The sequence below is a fragment of the Atractosteus spatula genome, chromosome 3 (genome assembly GCF_055471065.1).
Source record: "Atractosteus spatula isolate fAtrSpa1 chromosome 3, fAtrSpa1.hap1, whole genome shotgun sequence".
NCBI lineage: Eukaryota > Metazoa > Chordata > Actinopteri > Semionotiformes > Lepisosteidae > Atractosteus > Atractosteus spatula.
Window position 1 is genome coordinate 12287886 of NC_142708.1, and position 25017 is coordinate 12312902.

Consider the following 25017-nt stretch of genomic DNA (forward strand, 5'->3'; position numbering starts at 1 on the left):
AGCCTATTAACTTACCAGTATGTTTTTGTTTTTGGATAAACATATTGCCTGACAATGCAGTTAATATTTCCACTGTACTTCTAAATAAAATCAAACACAGTCATATTCACAAACTTTAACCTCTGCTACTGTTTTGGCATCCAATCATATGTAAAACTGTGGAATTTAGCATAGGTGACGTGTGCTCCAGGAGCTGCCAACTGCACACAGAGGAAGATTCAATTTTATTGAGGTCATGGTATAAAGAATGTCATTATTCCTTGACATGCAGCTTTTTACCAAGAATACATGCCAAACACGAAGGACATTCTGCATTAAAATACAATGATCATTTATGACTTTTTAATGTGCTGGGTAAGGTATTTCACTGTAGGTGCCACGAAATCTCACAGCTTGCTTAATGTGCTTACTGACATAATGCTTACAATTCCATTAAGAACATGAACTGTAACTGCAACATTCCTGTCAGTACAATACAAGCAATGCTTGCAGAAAACAAGCACTGGAGTTGTGATTAGGGCGTGGGACTTGTGACAGGATGGTTCTGTGGACAAATCGTGGGTGAGGCACTGTCATTGTCCACTTGAATAAGGTACTTCACTCAGCCAGCTTCGGTAAAATTCCCCAGTTTCTGCATATAATCCATCCATTTTCTAACTGTTTTATAGAAGAAAGGCTCAGGGGAGCAGAGTCTGAGCCTATCCCTCAAGCAGAGGGCACCAGGCAGGATACACCCTGGATGAGATGCCAGTCCATGGTAGAGCACCGACACAGACACATTCACAGTGCCAGGGCCAATTTCATAGAATTTCACCAGTATGTTTTTGGACTGTGGAAAGAAACCAGAGCACCCAGAGGAAACCCCTTGCAAACACAGGGAGAACATACAAACTCCACACAGGTAGCAGCGCAGGAATTGAACCCAGGGCCCCAGCACTGCAAATCAGCAAGGCCAACTGCTCCACCACCAAGCCCTAGATATGTCATTTTGGATAAAAGTGTCAGTGTAGTTTAATAAACATTATATTCCAGGTTAGTTCCTAGTAGATATTTGAAAACAAATAGACTAAATGGGTTGAAGGGCCTTTATTAGCAAAGGTTATTATAATTAACAACTTTTAGTATGTTCTTATGGCTCACAAGTACGTGTATTAGACTAAGTTTAAATTAATGGCCAACTTCTATATTCATGAGCACTCACAGAAAACATTTTATCTAACACATTCGTCCTAACATTCAGTAGTAAAGAGTGATACCTGAATAGATGTCGTGTGAAACTCCAGTGATAGCTTACAAAAACGTGGAACTAGCTACAAGTGTTACACACCAGGTAACAAAGTGTAAGAAACACTGCTCATTAAAATGTACTTATGTGACAATCTCATCTCTTCTAAATTTATTGACCACTCAGGTTAATAAAATAAGCCCTAAATAATTACTTTGACGTTTTTCAAGTAATGTTACGTTTTACATTAATCAGAATACGTCTGCTAAAAGTTAACCCTTTCAACGGAACAGTCTTAGTTTTGGGTGTCAGCTTCAACTGCACGGTAGGGTAGGGTGTTCCCATCCAGTTACAGGATTTCTGTTACATTTAGTTTTATTAAGTTCGTCTCTCCCCCACCCGCAGCAAGCACATGCAAGGGCAGCACAAAAGCAACACAATTTTACTCGTAAGGGGGCGATAGATCGCTCTCCTCTCAGATCCAGTCTCCTGACAGCCTCCGAGACCACACCCTTTAAAGCGTTAACTGGGTTCAGTTCAAACGTAAGCAGCATAGGCCTTCCCCCCACGGCTGGGCACGCCCCGTGCTCTGCGTTAGCTCCCCGCAGTGTCGGCGGAGCCAAGGTTTCTCTTATTCAGTCGCTTCAGTGCTGCGCTAGCAAGTACCTTAGCCGGGACTTGAGTTCATTAAGTACAGACATGGCACTGCTGGATCTGGCCCTGCAGGGACTCGCTATCTTCGGATTCATCCTTTTCGTCGTTCTGTGGCTCATGCATTTCATGTCCATCATCTATGTGTAAGCCAGGCCCTTTTTTATATATATATATTTTCCAGTACTTGACTGTGGGTGTGTTGATGTGTTTTTTTTTTGCCACCTCCGGTGTTCAAGTGTTATAGGCTCGAGTGCGCCGCAAATCTTTTGACTTCAGACCGCCTGACAAAGGCCTGTCTGTACTCTTAGCCGCCAAACTGGTAGTAGGTCCTCAGGGTTTGGGCATTTCGCTTTATTGATTATTCATGGCGAGAATGAAAGAGACCTCATGTATCTTACAGAACAGCTGACGTTTAAGTGGGGAAGGAAGCGGGGCACGGCAGGGTCAGGGGGAGCTTGGGTCCCCTCAATTTGTGGCAGCTCGCTTTGTGATAAAGAGCCCCTGTCTCGCAGGGCTTCGGCTTCTGGTAGTTGGTAAAACCGTGAAGGCTGATCGTGGCGGAACAGGCAAACGTGCGTTTTGGCTTGTTTACGAAATGCGTTTGAACAATGGACCGGTGCCATAGCGCCGAGCCTGCGGTGTTTCTGCGCTCGGGCTTCAGTGTAACCAGGAAACCGGACAGCACGGGCTGTCCAGTCCCATCGCCGTGCAAATCAGGTGCCTGTCAGACTTGCACCGTCGCTTCTGTGCACGGAGAGGTGTGCTAACACCTCGGGCAGTAAAGCTAAACACCGCGATTGGTGAAAACATCAGAATGGTGCTAGTCTGTTGCTTTTTATTCATTAGCTTTGACAAATATAATTAAGATCTGGTTCTACTGTGATTACATATTCTCATTCACCTATAGAGGGTAAAGCAAGCGGATGTGCTCCATAGCCGGGTTTCCCTGAGAACACGCCACCCAGATGAAGATGAATATTAGAGAGTTTTCTAATTAACTGGTTAGATTCCCAGCGAAATACTCAGTGATTTTTTTTTTTGGCGGGGGAAAAGCGTCCTTGAAGGATTTATAAGGTCGTTTGCTTAATCCGGCTGTGAAATGTCATTGATAAAGCTGATAAAGTGTTCCGGTACCGATTGAGTCGAGGCGACCTGAGTGCTTAACTGAAAAATAGAAATATCGGAAGTCTGTATAATTACGGGAATTAAATTTTCATATTCTCTATTTTATTTCCATACGTACAGCAGCCACCCCAAGCAATTTCTGGTCTGACAACTCAATGCGTCATTATAGATTACCAACATGTTTTCATTTATGTCATCGGAACATTTAAGCTATTCGTCAAAGTAGTAGTCTAGCTGTAGGCTGGTTTATTTTGCCGTTCCTGTCTTTTGATTCTGACGTTAATCAGCTCTTAGGCTTTTACTCATGACAGTGTCATGTGAGCCCAGCTGATCTCCAGGAATTCCACTACCCACTGTCTTGCTGTAATCTAAGAGCTATCGCACTGTGTTGAAATTAAAAACAATAAGAAAATTTTTCCGTTAAAGGAGTAAAAATGTGTGTGACTTTCACTCCCCCAACCCCCTCACGAAGGTTTTGAAATTTTCTGAGGACGTGACTCGTTTTGATAGTCTTTGCTCAACCTGTTTTTGCCTGAGAAACAGTGCACTTGACATGTTTTCTTGAGACGTGTAGAGTGCTCGGTAAATGTCGTGGCTGTTTGCTTTGAAAGGATACTCTGCTGATCATTTTGTTTCTATTCGGTACACTACCAATTACTCTGAAACTTTTTCCACACAGGCAGAATCCAGTTAGTTCTTAGTGTCTTCATATGTGGAGGTTTGTGCATCTACCACAGAGTTCAAAGAAACATTTTGAAGACACAGGAAAATTATGCATTTTTTCCCCCTCTGGTGTACCCTCAAAACAAATTCTTTCCTGTCACTTTTTAGCAGTAAGTAGTCTGCTTTCTTTTTCACAAGGTGCAGTTGGCCTCTTCCCTAGTAGTTATAGGTTGGGAGTGAATTCTGTCAAGTCCCTTTCTCCAAGTGCTTGGCAAGCAGAACATAAATACAGTATATGAATTGGAGGTTTCCTTTTTTAGCTGCTGTTTGCAAGTAGGTGGACTGCATTGCAAGGCTGGACTGTTCATTTCAAACAGCCCCAGTGAAACGTGATATCTGAGCACTTATGATGCATTAGCTGCTGCATACTGCATTATAAGCATCACCGTCTTGAAATGAAGCCCCTCGTAATGTACATCCGAATTGCCGTTTCAGATGAGGAGAGCCTAAATTTCATGCTGTGCTGAAGTATTTGGAAAAGTAAAAGGGCATGCAGAATGACGCTGATCTGATTTCCGTGACTTAATTTCTTCTTTTTTCTTAACTCACTGGATTAAAAGCGACCACAACGTAACCACTCCTGTGTCATTGTAAGGTAATTCACAGCGACCCGTTTTTATGCAATCCTGAAATGTAAGGCACCCGAATCTTTACTCCAGCCATGGTAGAGTTAGAGCCGTTTCTCGCGTGGGAGGAACTCATCGCCTCTCATGCTTTTGCTAGGCTTCTATGTCTCTTGCAATGCAGCGACAGCCGGGCTACCTGATTAGTTTCTGAGTGGGAGGAATTTTGGACTGGCTTTAAATGGGCTCTTGAATGCAACTTTTTGTCTGTCTCTAACTGCCCCGGACTTTTAGGCCTTCCTCCCACCTTTTGCTACTTTGTCGTCCTCCCTTGTCATTGGGCACTTATGCCAGGGTGTCCAGTTCACACTGACCCAAGTGTTGGGAGTCCGTCTTTCCAATTCAAGAACAATATTGACCCAGACCTTTGTATTATTTGCTAAATCAGTCATATTTAGTGTTTTCGCAATGTAGTTTTCAATTGGCGGTTTTAAAAGGTTCACATTCTGTCAGGATCCCGGAGCTATAAAATAAATTGACGAAAGGTAGATGCGCAGAACTAAATTAACAGTCAGAAAAATTGAAGCGTCCGGGATCTTGCTTGGACCGAAAGCTGGAAGACTATGGTTGTTCAGAACATTAGTAACTTTGTTGGCTTCTCAGATTATTTATATTGGTCTTGGCAAATTAAAGACTTTTGGCTTACTCTACACGCAAAGTGTAGCTGAAAACTGAAGTTTAAATGCTTTTTACATTAGACAGCCTTTTGCACAGCTTTGCTTTAAATATGTTTTAGGCCAAGAGGTAATAGAAAAGAAAAGATTCACCTGTTTTATCATCAAGAGACAAGACATCCTTATAAAAAACAAACTATGTGAAACAAAAGCCAGCGATCACTGGCAATCCTTAGTGTTTAGAGGCAAAATTATAGTCTTCCTTTACACCTAAATGATGGAAATCTCAATGGCTGGGTTTTTTTGTGAGTGTTCGTTAATGCCATAGTTTTGGTGCCAAAATACCTTTAGTACACACAAATAAGCTTTGCATAGGCAGCAAAAAAAGTAAAGTGTAATGGATTGAGCATAATTACATAAATGACTAGGCCACATATTTCTGAAACAATAAAGTAGATGGCAGTAAACTTATATTTTTAGTAATGGGGTTACAGATATTCATATACGTTTCAAAAACATAGAATGAAATAGAACTTCCTTCAAAGACCATACTGTAGGTTGTACTGGTTGATTGGCTTCTAAGAGGTGGCTTGAGCAGGAAATTTGTAGTATTGTATAAAAGGTACAGCAGATTGTGCCATTGGATTTTTGATGGTTTGAAAACATTTTGAGGAAAACTGACTATGTTGTTTACCCAGAAATGCTGTTTTCAACATCAAAAGTATCGCCTGCTTTGTGGGAACAAACTTGAAATTCTTTTCTTACTTTTGAAGCTTCAGCTTTCATTTCAGTTGTAGTTTGCCTGTTAGGAATTTGAGTAAGGATAGAAAATGTTGAGTTAATTTTGGGGAATTCTGAACTCATTAAGTTCTTACCAGAGCCCTCCAAATTTAGGACTGTATTTTATGTAGGTCACAAAATATTTTAAGATGTGGTTAACGCATGCAAAGTGCCGAGAACACATTTTAAACCTAAAAGAACAATCAATAGGATGGTGTTTCTGACAGAGGCTGTTAGTGACACCACTAAAGCATATTTCATGAAATTTAATCGTAACATTTTTCATAGTAAATTAGGGTTAGCTAATTCTGTCCTGGAGGGATTAAAATAATTCTTGGTGTCATTAGCACCTCAGCTGAACAGTTGGTGCCTGAGCCAGTTAGACTTGATCCTTAGGTGAATTAGTAACATTACATACAGTAATTTGGGGTCACCTATTTAACATACAGTAGACATGAACATGACTTAGGACCAGGAAAGCATGTCCCAAGATCCTTAATTAGGCAGTCTAAGGATGTTGTGGTGACAATCAGTAAAAACAATTTTTAAATTAAGCCATCAAGCTCATATTGAAAACATAAAAAATCTGTAGTCATTTTAGTTTGAGCATGGACTAACAGATAGTTTTTCTTTCTTGCATGTGACTACTGTATGTCCTGGAGTACAATTCAGAAAGTAATGTGGTGAAATTGGCAGTACAAGGAAGCGTTCATGGTTAATTCTGTATCATAATAAAATTTAATATCACTGTTAAGCTCAATATAAGGAGGTTGAGGAACACTCTGTTCTACTGTAATTGTTTATCCTAAAGTGTCACTGGAGGCGAGTGTATGTTTTGAAACATTTCTGAGCTTGAGAGCACTCCCACGGCTCCCTCATTGAGAAATTCCCTGGAATGTTGAACTGCAGCAGCATGGAGTGGTGACTTCAATGTTGGGTGCAGCATGACTGACTGCAGTGTGCTTACATCACGTGGCCGTGGATGACCGGGAGAGAGACAGAGAGCGAGCTAGGATTTTTGGGTCCGCAGAACTCGGAACAATAAACGAACCCTCTCTTGTCTGACCATACCACAGACAGTGACCGAGATATACCTGGAGCTCTAGGCAATGTTTTGTGTTGTGCAACCTGGGAACGAGCTGGGAGTTTTTGAAACTAGCTGATGAATAGTTCTACGTGTTCTGTTTAACTCTGTTACATGGGTATCCAATAGTTACACTGTAAGTGATACCAGTACTTTAGATACCCATCATATCATCTCTGGACAGGAAGATGAAGTGAGGGACAATGGAGCATAGATAAGCCCCACTGATTGATATCGGTGTGCGCAGGGTGATTATGGGCTCATGTCTTTAACCAGCTCGCAATAGTCATTCTGATGGCGCTAATCATATGGTTCCACCCAGGTACTCTGTAGGAACCTTGAAATTAATTCACTGCCCAAGATGAATAAAAAAAACAAAAGAGTTGTGTTTAGTAACAGAGGCTTTGGCCGTTGCTTGGGAGGCTCATTGACTTTTGTTCAGCCTTTGTGTGTGACGATTGCGTGTCTCTGTACGCTTTAAGAGCGCCTGAGGAGCGTACCTGTGGGGCTGCTGAGTTATTAAAAAGGTCTAGAGGCGGTTGTGTCATCGCCTCTTTGTGACACACCGTGCAGTGATCAGATTTCCATATCCTGGATCTCAGGTGGAAAAAATGAGTGAGGAAACTTTTATTTATAGCTATAGTTATGTCACAACCTTCAGTTAGGCTGGAATATATAATATTTACAAATTAATTTAGCAAGACGAATAGAATCGGATTATAACTGTGTCAGGAGTATTTCTTTCCTTGTTTACATGTGGCTGGAGGCTAATTAGGCCTTTTTCATTAGTTTCTCAGAGATATTGATTTTTACCTAATTGTGTTTAAAGGGAAGACTGTATCCAATATCCGCGATCATTTTGATGGTTCGGTGTCCTGGTAGTGGATTGAATCAGCACTTGGCTTATGAATTGCATTTCTTTTGTCTGTTGGTGAAGAAAATATTAGGTATAAAAACAAATTGAAAGAATCAGTGTTGCAGTGTGTAGATAATGTGAGATTGTAGCAAGGAATGATCAGTTCATACTGAAATGTGGTTCGTACTGAAATACAATGAGAGCACAGTCTGTACGTTTGTGCGTAGTTAAAGAGGTGGGGGATTTAAAACCAAAAATAAAGTAATGCCTTCCTTTCCTCTGGTCTTTGTCTTGGTTTCTGCGTTCTTTTCTTTTTTGGATTTCACATCTGTACACGTGGTGCATGATGAGGCTTTCTAGTTGTTTCATATTCTTGAAAAAGACAATAGGAGTAGTTTATTATGGACAAGGACTTGGGGCTCTGTCAAGCACAGTCATCAGGACAGAGCTAACGAGAGGCAGAAAATAACCTGGTGTTGGATTGATGGTGGAATGCTGCAGATGTTAAACATGACTAAAAGCTCACAAGAAAAATACTTATCTGAAGGAAGAGGAAATGCTTTGTCCAAAGTTCCTTGCTGATTCAGCTTTCGCATAGTCTCCGAACAGCTTCTTTTTGTTCAATTTGTTCAATGTAACATGTAGCAGATAGCTGTTTTCTCTCTCTTGATATTTCCTAGTCACAGTTTTAACCTAATAAAATCTGCTTCTTTCATAGGTAACATACTGCGGCGCATTGGTTTCTTGCAAAAATATTGGTCATTTTATTTAGGATTTTCTTTTTGTTAATATCTTGAAAACTTTGAGCTCGTGTGCCCGCTACAGTGTGTAGGCTTGACTAGCTTTATAGAAAATGTAGATTTTTTTTGTATTTTAAAACTAAACCAGGAAGCCTAGATCAACATTTTAGAACATAAGATTAACCTGAATATAGAAAAGTCGCACTGTAAAAAAAAAAAAAAGGGGGCAAAAAAGTAAATGAAAACTCAGGTTGCCTTGTGATACATTAACTGCGAATGAAGTATTATAAATAAGCAGAAAGGCAACTCATGTAGCTGTTTCATACTTTAGTATTATTCTGTTCATTAATTGGCAACATGTCTGTGACTCATGTTTAATGCTTTAAGTAAACAAATGAAGAAACAAATTGTTCCACTGGCTAGACTGAAAATTAAGATATATTTATGAAATGAGATGATAATAGATGGAATAAATTTTGATTATTGCAGAGTCATTTAAAGAGATTTAAAATGTCAGATACATAAAACTAGCTCTATATTTGATAAATATAATAAAGGGCATTTACACTGCATCTTAAGGATTTTTATTATTAATACTTGTAGTTAGTAGCTAATTGATCTGAGCATCACATTGACATCAGTAACACCCGACTCACACAGCTCTTTTGTGTTAAGAAGTGCCTCCTTTTTTTCCTTGAGTGAAGTGGGGATTTTATCAGGACGTTGCAATGCGATGTGGGGAAGATGTAGTTCCTTTCTAGTTTGTATTTACACCATGTCTTTGGCTTGTGTACCAAGCGCTGAACTTGATATTTTCAAAGGGCTTCCCATTCGAAGAGACGTACTACACCGATAATTGAAAAACATTTATAACTCTGTCTATAGATGTATGTTTCTAGAAAAATAAAGCAAGCAGAGTATGGTTATTGATGAAAGGATTTTGGTGTTTTTCTGTGCCTTGGCTTGCCACCATGAGCCTTGTATTTGTATACTGGAAGAAATGAAGATGTGTAGACAGGGTTGTCCCATCTGTCCACATGTAATGGACAACATAGCCTCATACTGGATGTTCAGCTCTGATTGGCCTGGCCAACTATTCCCACCCTGTCTGCGTGGTGGTGTGGGGAATTCCCAGTCACAGTCGGCTAGTGACACGGCCCAGCCTGCTCTAAGGCAACCCACTTTACACCTTGAGCCACATTAGGGGCTTTGAGGAGGTGGTTTAAAAATAACAAACCAACACAGTGAAGAACCCCATTTGGCGCAATTATGAAGAGGACAAGGCCTTTGTGCCACTCTTTGGTTTAAGCTATTATTTTAGATAGATAAGACTTTATTGATCCCAAAGGGAAATTGATTAATTGATTTTCAGTGCGTCTTTTAGAGGAGAAAGCCATGCAAAGTTTTTTTTGCATCAGTACACATCTTGAGTTTTTAAAGGCTCCAGTGTCAGGAAGTTTCCTAGACCTATACAAAGCGTTCCCTCAGGAATTGATTGTTTAAGAGGGGCTGTTGTTGCACAGAACGTATTGATTGATAAATTATTTACATTGACTGGTGGGGAGAATGAGGTGTTTTGAGGAAGTAGGCTTAATTGACTTATATGTAATACAAAAAATCTTGCAAAAAGGTGATTTCTAATATGTATGGATTTCTTTTATACAGTTATACATTTTGGGAGGGAAAATAGCTCTTCATAACATGTATATGAAAAGCTGCTATATCCTAAAAGATGGCTCATATGGTGCATAAAATAAATACTCTCGTTTCCCAAAGCTAAGTTGTGTAATATTTACTTAAAAAGGTGCTACTTTGCAAATACACATGTGGACAGCTTGTATATAAATGATGATGCCACATGTTGAAGTGAATATTGGGTGTTTTTTTTGTCTGCGACTTAATATTTAAAATAATAGATGGGTAAATGTCAAGATGCTACTTGTTTTATGTGATTCTGTATACTGTATATACCCTTTATATTTAAAGAAAAAGTAGTCAATAACAAAGACTCCATTGTAGTGTTTTGGGGATTTCCTGATGTGTATTGTAGAAAAACTCACAGGAAGCAAAACAAACAGTGGCTAAATTACCTATTTTTTTAGTCTTTAAAGTCTTATTAACCTTTCTTTACAGACTTTCAGGAACAGACTTGTGGAGTATTGCTACGAGTCGAGATTTTCTTTTTCTTTAAGCTTTCTCTTGCTTTTTTAAAAAAAAATAGATTTGAATTTATAGAATTGGGGGAAACTACGAAAGAACTTTAATGTTAGGGGGATTTTTATTTTCTTCTGATCTCTTCTGTTCTGTGCACATAAAAAAAGCTTCAAAGTCAATTTAAATAGCTGTACGGTTTTTACTTGTGCTTTTGCTGTGGTGACATAAGGCCCTTCTGCTCCATGACTAGATTTTGTGGGCCTTCCCCCATGTACGTATGTAAAAGGCACGCATCACCGCCTGCCTGTCCGAGGGGCTGTTATGCTAACACAGGCTTTAAACAGGCTTCCCAAAGGGTAATGTGCTTGACAGCAGCATTACTGCCTTGAAGCCTGATCTCAAAAACGAAACAAGGCTCTGAGACCTCCGAAGAAATTCAGGTTGCTGCTGGATCAGTACGTGGATCCTTGCTGGATCACAGTTTCTGTAATCTGCAGTATGTATCGTGCTGTGCTGAGGAGATGCTATCTTTCAGACTACTCATTAAAATCATAGTTCAAGGAGGGAGCTGCGTCAGCATGCGTAGGCTGCAAACGAACAAGTAAAGGTTTATTCCACGCTGAAAAGAGAAGAGAAACAACGTTTTCGGCTGTGGGCCCTTCTTCAGGTGTTTCTTTTGTTCTCTTTTCAGCATGGAATAAACCTTTACTTGTTTCTTTGCATGTTAAAATCATGCCTGCTTGGTCAGTTGGAATCTAATGTTCCAGAGTTTTAAGTAATACCAGGTCAGTAAGCAATCGGGTCTCAAAGGCTCCACACGCAGAAAGCAGTCTGTCTGGGTAAAAATACCTCTTAATCAGACTCGAACTGATGATCCAATAGCAGTGTTATCTGTTCATATTTTGGGGTTTTGGTTAATTGAATGTGTTTTGGGTCTTTTAGAATGTTACTGTGGACAAATAAAAAAAACACGAAAAACTTGGAATGAACTTTTTTGCTCTATATTGACAGAACGTGTTTCTTCAGTCCTGGAGCTTTTGAGTCTTCCCTTCTGGTCATCTAATCTTTGGAGTACTGAAACTCAAGGCTCAGGAGAGCGTAGCGTTCTGTGCATGCAAGGTTTCTGATAAATGTTAAAAAAAAAGCCAAACGAAATACGAATTACTCTTGTGTTATTTTGAAAAACCACATTTGATTTGCAGGTAGCAACACGGAACTTCGGATGCCGTGGTGGAGTTCTTGTTAGCCCTGCTGCTTCTCAGCTTTGGGGTTCTGAGTTCATTGTTCTAGAGTAGGGTACAGTCTCTGTGGAGTGTGCATGTTCTCTTTGGCTGCATAATTTCCTATCAGGGACATTTGGTGTCCCTGTGAGTTTTCCTGACGAAAGTCTGTCCAGGGCATAGTCCTGTCTTGGGCCTTGTGTTGCTAGTGGTCTGTGATAGTCCCTGTGTTGCCATTACCCTTACCCCTTACCAGAAGCACACAGCTCTCTGATAGTAGATGGATGGATGGAAAACTGAATTTAAGTCCTTTGGTATTATTTCCATCAGCAACCCAATAGTTGTATTTCACATTTCTGTATTTCGTCTTCTGTATTTTGGATCAGTGAAGCATATTCAAGTTGTATGGTTTTAATGTATCAATCACTCAATGTATTGTATAAGATGCAATCTGCAGGAACACTATATTATCGATTAGTGCTTGGTTTTTTAGTTGTCTAAAACCTTAGGATTTGTGACCCTACATGTAGAACCCTTAGATATGGGGATGTATCCCAGGGTTTTTTACTTCAGAGTAAGGTCAGTTTAGGAACACAGTGCCACATTCCAGTAGACCTATCAAAGATATATTATGTTTGTGTTAAATAAACTGTACTCTAAGATTGAAAGCAAACAACAAGCATAATGATTTAGAAAATTGTACATTCTGTGTGTTTGAATCTTTTTTTTTTGTATTCATATGCAGTGAAGAGCTACTTTTCGCTGACTTATGAGATATGGATGTTTTTAGGATTCAGAATTGCGGAAAAGTTCTGGTCATGATTTTTAATTGTGTGCATTTCTTCAAGCAGGATTTTTTTTGGACTCGAACCCAACAGTTGTATTTCACATTAATTGTGTAAGGAGGAATAGCCTAATATGAGATTGTGATGCTTCTGTGTAGCCCAATGGTGCATAATTATTTGTACGCCAGAAAGTACAACAATAATCCCTTCAGTGGGTTGATGTCTTCAATCGCTGTAGTATCTAAAGGCTGCACCCCTCTGTTAAAGCATTTGATTTGTTTTTGAGCCTGAACAACAAAATAAGAGTTCAAATACAAAAATAATGTACAAATTCCTTATGGGTAAGACTAAATATAGAAAAATAAAACCTTTAGACAAGGCCTATGTCCACAATGTTACGATTTTAACAGTAAAAGATGTGATTTAGCTGTACTTCTTTCCTTTAGAAGAGTTTCTGCAAATGAGTGCAACCAAGACAGTATTTCTCAACTAATTTTAGGCACACTGCTCCCCTCCCCGCATAAATACTACTTATGTGTCACCAGTCCAAGCACATTATTTTTAATATTTGAAACAATCTTTATTTCAGTTTTTGCCTCACACCTCAAGTGACATTTTGATTACTCCCCAAAATGAAAAAATATGTGTTTACAATTTTTTATTTTTAACGGCACATCCATTTATATGTTTAAGCACACCGGTTGAGAAACTGTGATGTAAGGGATTTGTATTTTCTGCATTTCTTCAAATGAAAAGCAGTGGGTCTTCAGGGCAAAATATTTAAGAACACTGTGCAATTATCACCCAATAGCTGCCCCCCAGGGAGATATCCAGGCAGCATTTGGTAGCAGGCCAGTGTCAGACGAGGCATATTTAAGATTTCGTTGGTGGTTTGTTTGGCCCTGAATTGTTGGCTTCCCTTGAGAAAAAGCGGAGTGGAGGCTGATGTTTGTATAATAAAAAATCCCTATTGATCATGAAGGGAGTCTGTGGCATCTCCGACATCTTTTCAGGTGTACATATTTTAAAAGCCCCAGGATGTATCAGTGGAATGCAGGAAGAAAGCAGACAAGATGCAGATAATAGCCTCCTTTTTTAAAGGGGCAGTAAAAAAAGCAAATATGTACTCCCTAAAACCAACTATTAAACAATCACACCTGAAGAAGGCTCCACGGCCAAAACGTTGTTTTCTTTCTTCTCTTTTCAGCATGGAATAAACCTATTAATTGTTCCTAAAAAACTATCGCCATGTTTATCATATCGTAAAGCTAAGATTCCAAGTATAAATGCTGTAATTTGATGATATTTACCCTACTCTGTTTTGTTGTTGTCTAATTCATAGACTTGCGGTAAAATATCAAAACCTCTCTGTTCTTGAATTGGTAATGCATTATTTAACAAAAAGAATCACCGGTCTTGTTGATATAGATCTGAAAAGATTTTCCTTTACTCTCACTCAATAAATTATATCTTTCGATAAACCTTTTCTCATTTATCCTTTAGAGTTCAGAAAGAGTACCACCTTAACCAGGAAGCAAAGATGAAAATTAAAGAATATTAATTCATCTCATGTTTTGAATCGTATGTCTCCCAGTAACCAAAATCACAATCGTGCTTGGGAAACAAACAAGAGCAATCGCGTCAAAGTAATGACCTGCTTAAGAAGGTTGAAAAATGCACTTAGACCAGAGTAACCTCTTGTGATAAATAGAACCATAAAAGAGAAATACACCCACAGCAACCTCAGCATTTTAGAGAAAAACACTTCTGAATGGGCCTTTTATAGCTTTGGATATGCGTGCTGTAGTGTTTAGTCATATTACAAATAACATAGTTAGGAAATACCTTTTTTTTTGGTAAGTTGTTTCTAATGGCGTTAGTTCACAGGATTCAGCAAATATATACAGTACATTTACAGTATAGTTAAGTATCTCTATGCAGCACATCATAGAGTGCATGCCACACAGTTACATGATGAGGAGACAATTAATCTGGGCAAGGACAGGGCAAGGACATTAATCTGTTTACAGCAGATCAAGATGTCATGCAACGATTGGTGGCAAGAAGTGACTTTTTTTTTCTCCAATGTAACACTTTTCCCTTCTAAACCAAACACTCAAAACCAGAAGATGGAGGTTTTTTTATCTAGAAGTGTGTGGCGGGGAGTTGAATAGAAGGAAATGCTACAGTAGGTGTTCGGAAAGAAAATGGCGGTCATTATCTTTGTGGGGAGAAGAAAAAAGTTATCGTTTTCTCTGTGATATGTAGGGCATATAACTGACGCGTTATTCTTTAATTTCAGTTGTACGTTATAGCTATCCCCAAGTCATAAAAACTGTGGTTTTAAATATTTTATTGTTGGCTCTTTGGAATTTTAATTTGGATGTAGGAATGTGGCAATTTTAAGTTGGCAGAGGAAGCGGATTAGTGGTTCTGAGAAGACCACTGGAGAACATTTTAACTTCAAGTAAGCCTTTTCTATGAAAGCCCATTAGTGTTTTACTCAAATTTGTTTCAGCACTTAACTTGAACTGTGCCTGCAGGGAAGCTGTGTTCAGTAAATAAGCGCAATTATTATCACAGTGAGTGATATTAAAAGCCCTTTTATAGCCTGTTAGCTGAAATGGTTGTGAATGAGGTTAAGACTGTGAAAGAACTCTAACTTTACTTTCCTTGGGTTTTGATACGATAGGAATTCATCCTACTTGAAAAGCAAAGAGGAAAAGAAGTTAACCCTTCAACTTTCCAACAGGTATTTGGGCATATATATATACATTTTAAAAATCTTTCCACTCTTTTATTTGGAATAGCTGGCAGCTTGTGTATAATCTTTTCCTTCCATGTCCTTTTCCCAAACATGCTAATCTTGATTCTGCTGGTACAAAAACTGTGAAAGCTCTTTTTGATTCTCGCTTGTCCTGTGGTGGGGTTGCTAGTGCAGGATGGTTGCTGTTCATCACGCAGGTGGGTGCTGAACTTCACACATTAGAGGGAACCCCCTTCATCCAGTACTGACGTGCTGTGGGAATGGAAAGTCTTACACAAATGTGAGCAATTATCATAGCTGTCTAGAGCTCTTGCAATGCATTGTGAAGATACAGAAATTGATTTTAACATGTAGAGCAAGAACTTTCATTACCAAATATTTATTTCTTTCCTAATTGGACCCTTGCTGTTGAAAGTTCACCTTGGTGATAATTATAGGATCATAATGTTGTCTGTGTTACAAAAATAAAAGGTTATAACTTTTTAAGATGTTTTCCAGTGACATACAAAAATGTACAGCACTGTTAGTATCTAACGGAAATGCCGCCAACTGAAATTCAGTTTTAGTATTCCTGCAGATGTCGTATTTTTCCATATACTTTTCCATTTTTCTAAGATTATATAACTATATAGTATCAAATACAGTGCTGATAACGGGTTTTGCCTCATATCTTTTGGATTTTGGACTTCACTTGCGACTATGGTGAAATCTCTTTTTTTTATGGCCCAGAATTTAATTACAGCAGGCGTTGGTGTTCAGCATTTATCTTCCACTGCACATTTTTTCCTCTGAACTTTGTCTTCGTTTCTCTTGAATTCCAACTGTAGGCATGTGACATAACGTAACCAGCTGGTTCACCTACAAGTGTGATTGAAAAGATGCCAAAATAGCAAGTCAAAGGGAGTGAGCTGCAAAAGATCTTGCAGCTTTGGTGAGGTAATCTATGCAAATCCGGACCAAACCCATGCAATTAATTATGCACTTTTGTTATGTATTCTAAAAGTTAAGGCAGACAGCCATGTTTAGCAAACAATATTATGAGTAGACTCACTCACTGTGATCGTTCTGTCGTGTGTAATGGGATAAAATGTCCATTGAGTTACTGAGTCAATGAATTACATTCTTCTAGATGTTGAATCACACCAGTTAGCATGTTGTTGTGATTGAATTATATTTGGAGTAAGTATTGCCCTTACATCTTCATACAGTTACTTCAACAATTAACTATTGTGTACAGTAGTTCAAGTACAGTAGGTAGCTGTGTCAGTATGAGTAGGCTGCAAAGGAACAAGTAAGGGTTTATTCCATGCTGAAAAGAGAAGAAAAGAAACACAACATTTCGGTTGTGGAGCCTTCTTTGGGTGAATCGCAAGAAGAAGGCTCCACAGCCGAAACATGTTTCTTTTCTTCTCTTTTCAGAATGGAATAAACCTTTACTTTTTCCATCATTTACAGTAGGCAATTAAAATAGGGGTATATGAAGTTCTCAAAGTATAGAATGTGCCTTTTTACCAGTAAGGGTTAAGAACATAAAAGAGGTTGTGAGCATGAGGAGCTCATTTGGTTGTGAGCAGCTATCTGGTTCATGGGTCGCATCCTGCTGTTTCTTGATAGAAGCTACAGTATTATCTTTGTTGTGATGTCTGAGAAGCTTGTTCCAGATTTCCACATGTTTGCATAAAGGAGGGCCCCCTGTTCTCAGTTTTAAGTGCATTTCTCCTTCATTTCCATTTGTTCATGTTTCCCTGTTGTCCGTTGATCTGACTTCAGTACCTTGGAGGAACTTTCTGGGGTTAATCAAATGAGAAATGGAGATTCTAACTGTGCGAGGCACCAAGTTTACCGTTTATCTTCAGGATGTTGCAGTCAGTAACTAATAATCAAGCTCATCTTGATTAAAATGTTGATTAAAAATCAGTAGTCAGGCCTACAAAGTTTCAGGCAAGTCTAATCCACACATAAATCAAAAGCATTATATGAGCTCCTACTGTGTTTGTGAATTGCCTGCTGGCCAGTGTTTTGTGAAATAACAATATTGAAGTTATTAGTCAGTGCTAGTTTCACGTCAGGGTCTAGACATATGATGTAGGATTCACCTAGACATAGGATGAATTCTTAGGCTGAAGAATCTCATTTAATAGAAGTACCCAGAGAGCCACTTGGATGGGATTTTTCAGTTATGTTACTAAAGCTACTGTAGGTTCAAGGCCAACTAAATACCATAGAGGGTCAGTAAATGTTTTTCAATATTCACAGATTCCAAGGTTTACAGTGCTATTGCTTACAGCAAAGTTTAAACGGTAGCAGTTTCCAATATGGTTTCTGTGCTGCAGGCAGTTTTATTTTGGAGCCACGCTGCACAGATAGAGCTGAGGAGCAAATTAAATTGATGGTCACCATTCGGGTTTTGATAAACATGTCCATAGTAGTGCTTGATTTCTTAAAATAGATCCCCCACAATTTTGGAACAACATTGTATTTGTGACTTGTATAAGCACAGAGGAGAACAGTCTAACCTCATGATGGTTCAAAATCATGATGATTTTTTACAACGCGGTGTGATTGCTCAATCCTGAGACATCTCCAAACCCCAGCCCCTTCCCCTCCAGACCTCTCCAGTTGCCAGCCACGCAAATCAAGATACAGTAGAATAAAACACTTCTCGTGATGCAAATGGCGCTACAGAATGGGCCTCCTCCCTTATTCCGCATACAAAAGCAGAAAAGTGGTTAAGAATTCTAGCAAAATGGCACCTGTGAAAATAGACAAACAGTGTTGCCAAGACAGGAAGTGAGGGACAAGCCAGCACTGGCCCAGCAGAGTATTTTTAGCATTTGTAAACTTGGTGTCAAAATCCTTCTTTGAGAAACAATGTTGAGTTGTAGAGTTATCATTAAGAAGAAACAACAAAGGCTCCAGGGGAAGTCTGCTGTCCATTATCCTTGACAGTGTGCAGGCAATGTCTCTTTCAGAAAGAGAGAAGAATAGCACATCCAAAACATTCCTGAGGTACCATAGTGACAGAATCCATACTTTAGGGTGAGTCATATTGTGAATCTGCATGGGGTCAGAAAAGTTCTAGGGCACAACTTAGACTGAAATAATTCATGACTTGGTATTGCCCAGAGCTATAAAAACATTCTTCTGTTCATTATCCAGGGCAATGTAAGGGCACTGTGGTTCATTTTTGTTGTTCTGGATAAAGAAGTATGACGTTTGATGTGGATGAAAAAAAACATAATCCACCCCCTTGTCCTGTAAACGTGGAAACACGCCAAGATGACTTGTATTTTTTGTGGTAAAAATGATGACTATCTTTTAAATTTAAAGTTTGCCATGGAAAGTTAAAACTTTGCCTTTATTTGGCCTGAATGTGATCCTTTCGTGCTTTGTGACTTCAATAAAGTTATATCATGATAAACTAACAAGACTGCAAGTGAAACTGAGGCTGACGAGCATTAATCATATCAAACCTAAACACGTCTGCAGCTTGAAGTTCTGCTGTAATGGGAGCTAAGCCTCTGAGGAAGCAATGCACAGGTTTGCTTTTTTGTGAGAGGAACAGAGAAAGAACGTTTCAATCATGATTTACCCGTGATAAGCTCTCTCTTCTGCTATTGATAAGTTTAATTCGCAAGCAAGTGGAAGGGAGAATGTCTGAGTTCATTGGTCGTTTCTTGCAAAATCTTTATAAAATGGTGCTCATGTTGATGTAGGCTGAGATAATTTTTAAGTACACCATCTTTAACATGCCATTAATTTCCATTTGCTTTCTGGGATGTTTACATCTCTGTTGTGGGAGGTGTGATTAAACTGTGCCATTTTTATAAAATAGTGTTTGCATGTCCCTTGAGTTCTAATGTGTGGAATAGTAATCTACAATATTTGTAAAAAAGGAGCCCATCCTTCACTAAAATCCTAATGTTTTTTAATCATTCAAAAAAACTCCATCACTCTAATGTTTTAAAATTATGCAGTGAACATTTGAAACCATAAGTAAGCCTGCTGGCTGCCAGGACTTTGAGATAGTCCCATCTAAACAAATTTAAACAAATCACTTTAAAAAAAGAAAAGCATTCATGTGCTTCAAAACGTTGTCGGAGAGCATCTGCAGTGGGGGAAATGATGGCTATCTTTTATTGTACGTTGTTCTTGAAATATTTATGACCTTACCAGCTCACGTGAAATCATTTGGAAAAATACTAAAAACAAGAAAAAAAAAACTACTGTAAAATGCAGATACCAGGTGTTAAAATTTATTACATTTTCAATAATATTTATATTATGCTACTGTATTCTTTTCTGTTATATTCTAATATGGAATACATATAGAATTCTGCATATAGATTAATGTAGAATGCTGGATTATTTTATCAAAGATGTCATACCAAAACCAATTCAAGACCTCAGTTGTCTTAATTATTTGTGAGGTAGTTTATTTTTTTGCTTATTATCATGTTTGGTCTCACACTAGGCCTACTTTTCTGCCTTCTCAAATGTTGCATGTTGATTTCACTTTTGTTTTTAAATGTGGTTTTGCTTGTGAATCATGAGTCATATCATGTATTTAGACCTAAATTACCAATGCTTTTCTTTTCACTTATACGATTATGACTAGACATCATGTCTAATTCCTTTGTTACTAAGAGCTGTTTAGGTAGGCAATTTACTGAAAGAGATGTGTTTTAATTGTCTGTAGTTTATTTTTTACTACAATGACCTTACCAGCTCACGTGAAATCATATGAAAAAAACTACTGTAAAATGCAGATACCAGGTGTTAAAATTGTATTACATCTTACATTTTACATAGGCCTATACTGTCAGACTAAAATGTCTGACAGTATAGGCCTATTCATCAATGTCTACATAGAAGATATATTTCTGTGCTTTTATAGTTGGTACATTTTAAGTGAAACAGGGGTGATTTATTAATAAAAAGGAGATTATATTGTCTTTTTTTTCAAAGCTTATTTAAAAACTCCTCATCTGAAGGTCAAAACACATTGCTAACAAATTAGATGCAAATCTTGTTGTCCTAGGGTTGGGCAGTGTAAATTGGCCATCCCTGTTTATACTGCCTTAGTATGCTTTTAATGCCCCTTTCATTTTTGATCTAAACAGCAGTTTTAACACCTTCTAGCCAGAACTCAGAGGTTTGGGCCTGGCCAGTATGGAGGAGGGAGACCTTCAGGCTGTGAGTGGAGCTGATAGACTAGTGGCTAGGCCAGGTGTCCTGGTCTTCCCTCTGTATTTCTGTATGACCTGGTACATTAACTAGAGCCTGTGATTTCATTCCTTGGATATTGGTCATCCTAATCATTCCCCATACTGAGAAAAATGTCAATTTAACTCGATGTCAGCAATATTCCCTGCCGCAATAACAGAGTCATTATTTCCTTTATTGAAAGGCTCCCATGTAACAAATGACTCAGTTAACACTACAGTTGTGTTTCGACCCTGTTGTACTCGGGCAGGTTTAATTACAGAGCTTTGATTTGCTGGAGCATTCACCTGCGAGGAGACCTCCTGTGCCATCAAAGGGAGCCTTGGAGCTTTTTCACAATTTTGTGTATTTCATCACCTGGGCAAATTCAGACTCTTCTTGAATTCTGGGATTTTTTTAAGCATTACTAGTAAAATGGAAGATGGGGCTGTTTTTTTTTCCACAATCTAAATAATAAATGAAATGGACTGAAACACTTTCCCCAGTTTAGCCCTTTAAACGCCTTGATGAGTTCTCAAGTCTGGAGGACGGTAACGATGGGCTGTTTTCACTCAAAGAGACTTAATTGGCAGGAGAGATCCTGCTTGCACCTGCGTGCTTGTTTGGCAAAAATATATTTGTGTTTATTATGTTGGACTATTGCCTAGTATAAATGAATGGAGATCAAGCCTCTACAACGTTTTGTGTCTATGCAAACTATACGATATCAATACTCATACATATATGCACATTTTGTAAGAAATATATTGAATTTTAACTTTAAGTTTAGTTTTAAAACCTTAGTTTTAAGCACATTGAATAACTGGTCTCTGAGCGAGACGGAATGCGATAACGGCCTGGTGTTATATAGAGATAAATCATTGCTGTGTTTTTGTCCCCATTCACTTTGAAAATGTTCAGTTTGTGGGATCTGAAAAATCTTTATTTTTATGGAACTTTGTTGTCCACCCAAAAGGGTGACAGTTGGTCTTTGGCATCACCATAAAAGTGAAAAAAAAAACAGTTCTAAAATGCCTCCCTCCCTGCAGGTAGCAGTTGAAAATGGTAATGAAGAGGTTTGGAGTGCTCATCAAAAATGAGTTTTCCTTTGAACTGGATTACAATACAGCTCATTAAGCTATTTCTCTGGTCGACCAATTATTTTATTGGCAATACGAACAATTCTGACCACTTGGCCCTTACTCTTAATACTCAGGCTACCATACCGGGGTACCAAAAGTAAGGATGCTTTCTACTAACTTTTTATAAGCTTTCTCTAAAACGTTTTAACCCTTTCGAAGTCCTGATTTAAAAATATATGATGACTAGCCTTCTTAAAAATGCAGTTGGTATTCTTTGCAAAGTTTAAATGTTCATGTATTACTGTTCCTAGGTACAGTATTTGAAACACTGAACACCCTCCACGGGTTGATAAAATAATGGAGGGAGTCTGACGGTCCAACTAGCTAGCCAGTTCTTTCATTTCATTTCATGAAGCAAACTTGACTGATACCACCCTTTCAGATTACTTATCTGTTCAAAGTAATTCTCCACCCTTATTATTCCAAGGAAACAATACAAGTAGGGCTGTATCATCTGCGTACTTCAATAAATTAACAGAAGTTCCCTCCATTCTCATTTCTTTCATATGGAAAACAGTGTCAGTTTATTTTATTTACTGTATATTGCTTATTTATTCTTTGCATTCTGTGTGCTACAGGAGGGGTTTGTCTCCGTGAGGGACACAGTTTGGCTTGTATTCAAAATCATTACTGCCTTTGCTATAAGCATTTCTGGAAATACTGTAATTTTTACAGTTTGACAGAAGCAGTGCTGGGAAACTTGACATTTCAGAGGAAAAAGGATGAAACAGCAGATATTGGAGCAGGATATACCACGATGATATTCAATTCCATTACATTACCCTATTGATTCTTTGGCTAGCTAGACTGTACTCAGTACGCAGGCAGAATATCATCTCAGTGCACTACAGTATTGGTCTATGGGAGCTTTACTACTATGGGAAGAATTACAGACACTTTACACCCAAAGCCTTTGAACAAGTTTCTTATTTTTTGTCACACATTGCATCACTCTTTTCATATTTCTTTAAAGCTGTGAAATCCATCATGAATATTGAAGCTAGAAATTAAGAAACCTCTAAAATTTAAAGAAGGTTTGAAGTCAGAATGCCTGTTACTGCTAAACACAATTACGTTGTGCTCGTATTTCTTATCTGTTCATTTTTTAATATTGTACTATTATTGATTTGGATTTAGTTTCTGTATCGAAACGTAAGCCAGTCAGTGCCAATAGTTATTTCCATCCATTGTTGCATTGGATAAGAAAGAAGCCTATCGTTTGGGAAGGTAGTGAGCTACCATAGGAAACCAGGAAAGAACTCCTTAAAGTGAATTGCCCCTCTGCTGCTCCTGCATCCTTAAGGAATGGGGGAATTCTAGAGCACCGACAGATTCACAGTTATGGTAGTCTTTGTAAAAATAGGAAAAAGGCATTCATCATTTTCATTTGCTACTGTATGGATATACAATTAAAGGTTTTGTGTAGGTTCTAAATAATTAAATATTATGTTTCTCATTTGAATTTTGTTGAGCATGGTTTCATTTTTGCAAGACTTAAGCCATGGACAGCTTGGTCAAAATCACCACACCTCGCGTGTCTGCTCTTTAATTGCATGGTTTCTGGCATTCTGGTTTTAAAGAGACTTGCAATTTCAAATCCTCTATTTAAAGAATTACTTCACCTGACAGGAATTGCAGAGCATTCAACTGCACTCTTTGGAAACGTGTGATAATGGTCTTTCTTTTGACTTTTTGGTAAACATCCTCAAAACTGTTGAGAAACGAAAATCTTGAGGCAGTTAGCGAAATATGCAATTCTGCATGTTATTTCTAGGGCAAATGCATTAAAGTTAGCTCACATATTACACGATCATTTAAATGGCTCCCTGAAAGCTGTGTTACAGTAGTTCTTGTTGGAATTCTGACTATAAATCCTATACATTTTAATATTAAATTGAATCTTTCTATACTTTATTTTTAGGGGCTTTCTGGAGGCTGCTTTCCCTTTATAAAATGAAATTGTAGCAAAACCGGCAGAGTGTTCCAATCTTGTGCTAACATCCTGCTCTTTTTGTGTCCAGCCGCCTTCATCTCAACAAGAAGACCACAGACAAACAGCCCTACAGCAAACTAGCTGGTGTCTCGCTACTCAAACCCCTGAAAGGAGTGGACCCTAACCTCATCAATAACCTGGAGACCTTCTTCGAACTCGACTACCCCAGGGTATGTCAGTCCTCTTACAGTACAACTCAATTGGGATTACTTACACTTTTGTGGATGAGGTTTCTAAGAAATTTCTTTCTCGTCTCGGTACAGTGACGGCAAGTGGTTGCCATTGGCCTTGGCACCATCAGTACTGAAGTAGTTCAAGTAGGGAGATCGTGCGTAGGCCGCGAAAGGAACAAGTAAAGGTTTATTCCATGCTGAAAAGAGAAGCAAAGAAACACAGTGTTTTGGCTGCGGAGACTTCTTCGGGTGTAAAGAAGGCTGCATAGCCGAAACATTTTCTTTTCTTCTCTCTTCACCATCAGTAATTTACTTCAAAAATCTATTTTTTCCCCAACATAAGAATGGTTACAAGCAAGGCCATTTTGCTCCTCTAGTCTGTTTAGTAGTTAGTAGTTCATCAATGCAAACATTTCATTCAGCTGTTTCTTGAAAGAAACCTGTGTAGCGGCTTCAGCAATATGGCTGGGTACAGTAGCTAATTCTATACTCCCATGATCCTTTGAGTAAAGATGCTCTGTTCTTAGTTTTAAATGCACCTCCATGTCGTATCCTCCTGTGTCTCTGGGTCGTGCTTCATTGGTTATTCTGAAGAAGTACACTGGATCGACTTTTTTTCAGTGCTTGTGAGGATTTTGAGTACTTGTATCATATTTAAATGTGAAAATAACTTACTTTTTTATATTAAATGACTGGCAGTGGAGTAAATTTACATTCTGCACTCTGGTTTGATACTGAAAGTGTCTGAAAACATCATATTCCACTTCCTTCTCTGTCGACCACATACATTTTGGTGGTTAATGCTCAGGTACTATTTTAGAATGTATGAATTGTGTGCATTTAGATTTGCCTTCATAACGTTGTTGATTTGCTTTGGGTTTGGCAGAATAAAAGTTGAGTTAAAATGTGTTTTGTAGAGATACGTTTTAGTAGTTATATCTTACTGTGAAATGTGCATCTTAAGTATTGTCATTGATGTATATATTATACTAAAATCTACATCAAACATAAATATTGTTAATATAAATAATGAATAATAGTTGTTTCATTGTCCAAAGTAAGCAAGGTTATGGCTGTCGGAGTAAAAAAATAACTCAATCTTGTATTACATTCAAAGTTAGGTTCACTGAGCTCAAATTCACTGTGCAAGGGGT

General features: G+C 38.4%; 1 protein-coding gene across 2 annotated transcripts in view; it reads left to right on the forward strand.

The window, feature by feature from the left end:
* Positions 1-1815: 1815 nt before the first annotated feature.
* ugcg (UDP-glucose ceramide glucosyltransferase) overlaps positions 1816-25017 on the forward strand; it is a 47824-nt gene continuing 24622 nt past the window's right edge. Inside the window, exons 1-3 of one of the 2 annotated variants that reach the window (XM_088910189.1) lie at positions 1874-2022; positions 15276-15335; positions 23719-23860. In XM_088910189.1, the coding sequence (XP_088766315.1) occupies positions 1925-2022; positions 15276-15335; positions 23719-23860 (300 nt within the window). In that variant the 5' untranslated portion in view covers positions 1874-1924. Of the gene's footprint in view, positions 2023-15275; positions 15336-23718; positions 23861-25017 lie in introns of both variants that reach the window. The other variant, XM_088910190.1, reaches the window with a different exon arrangement.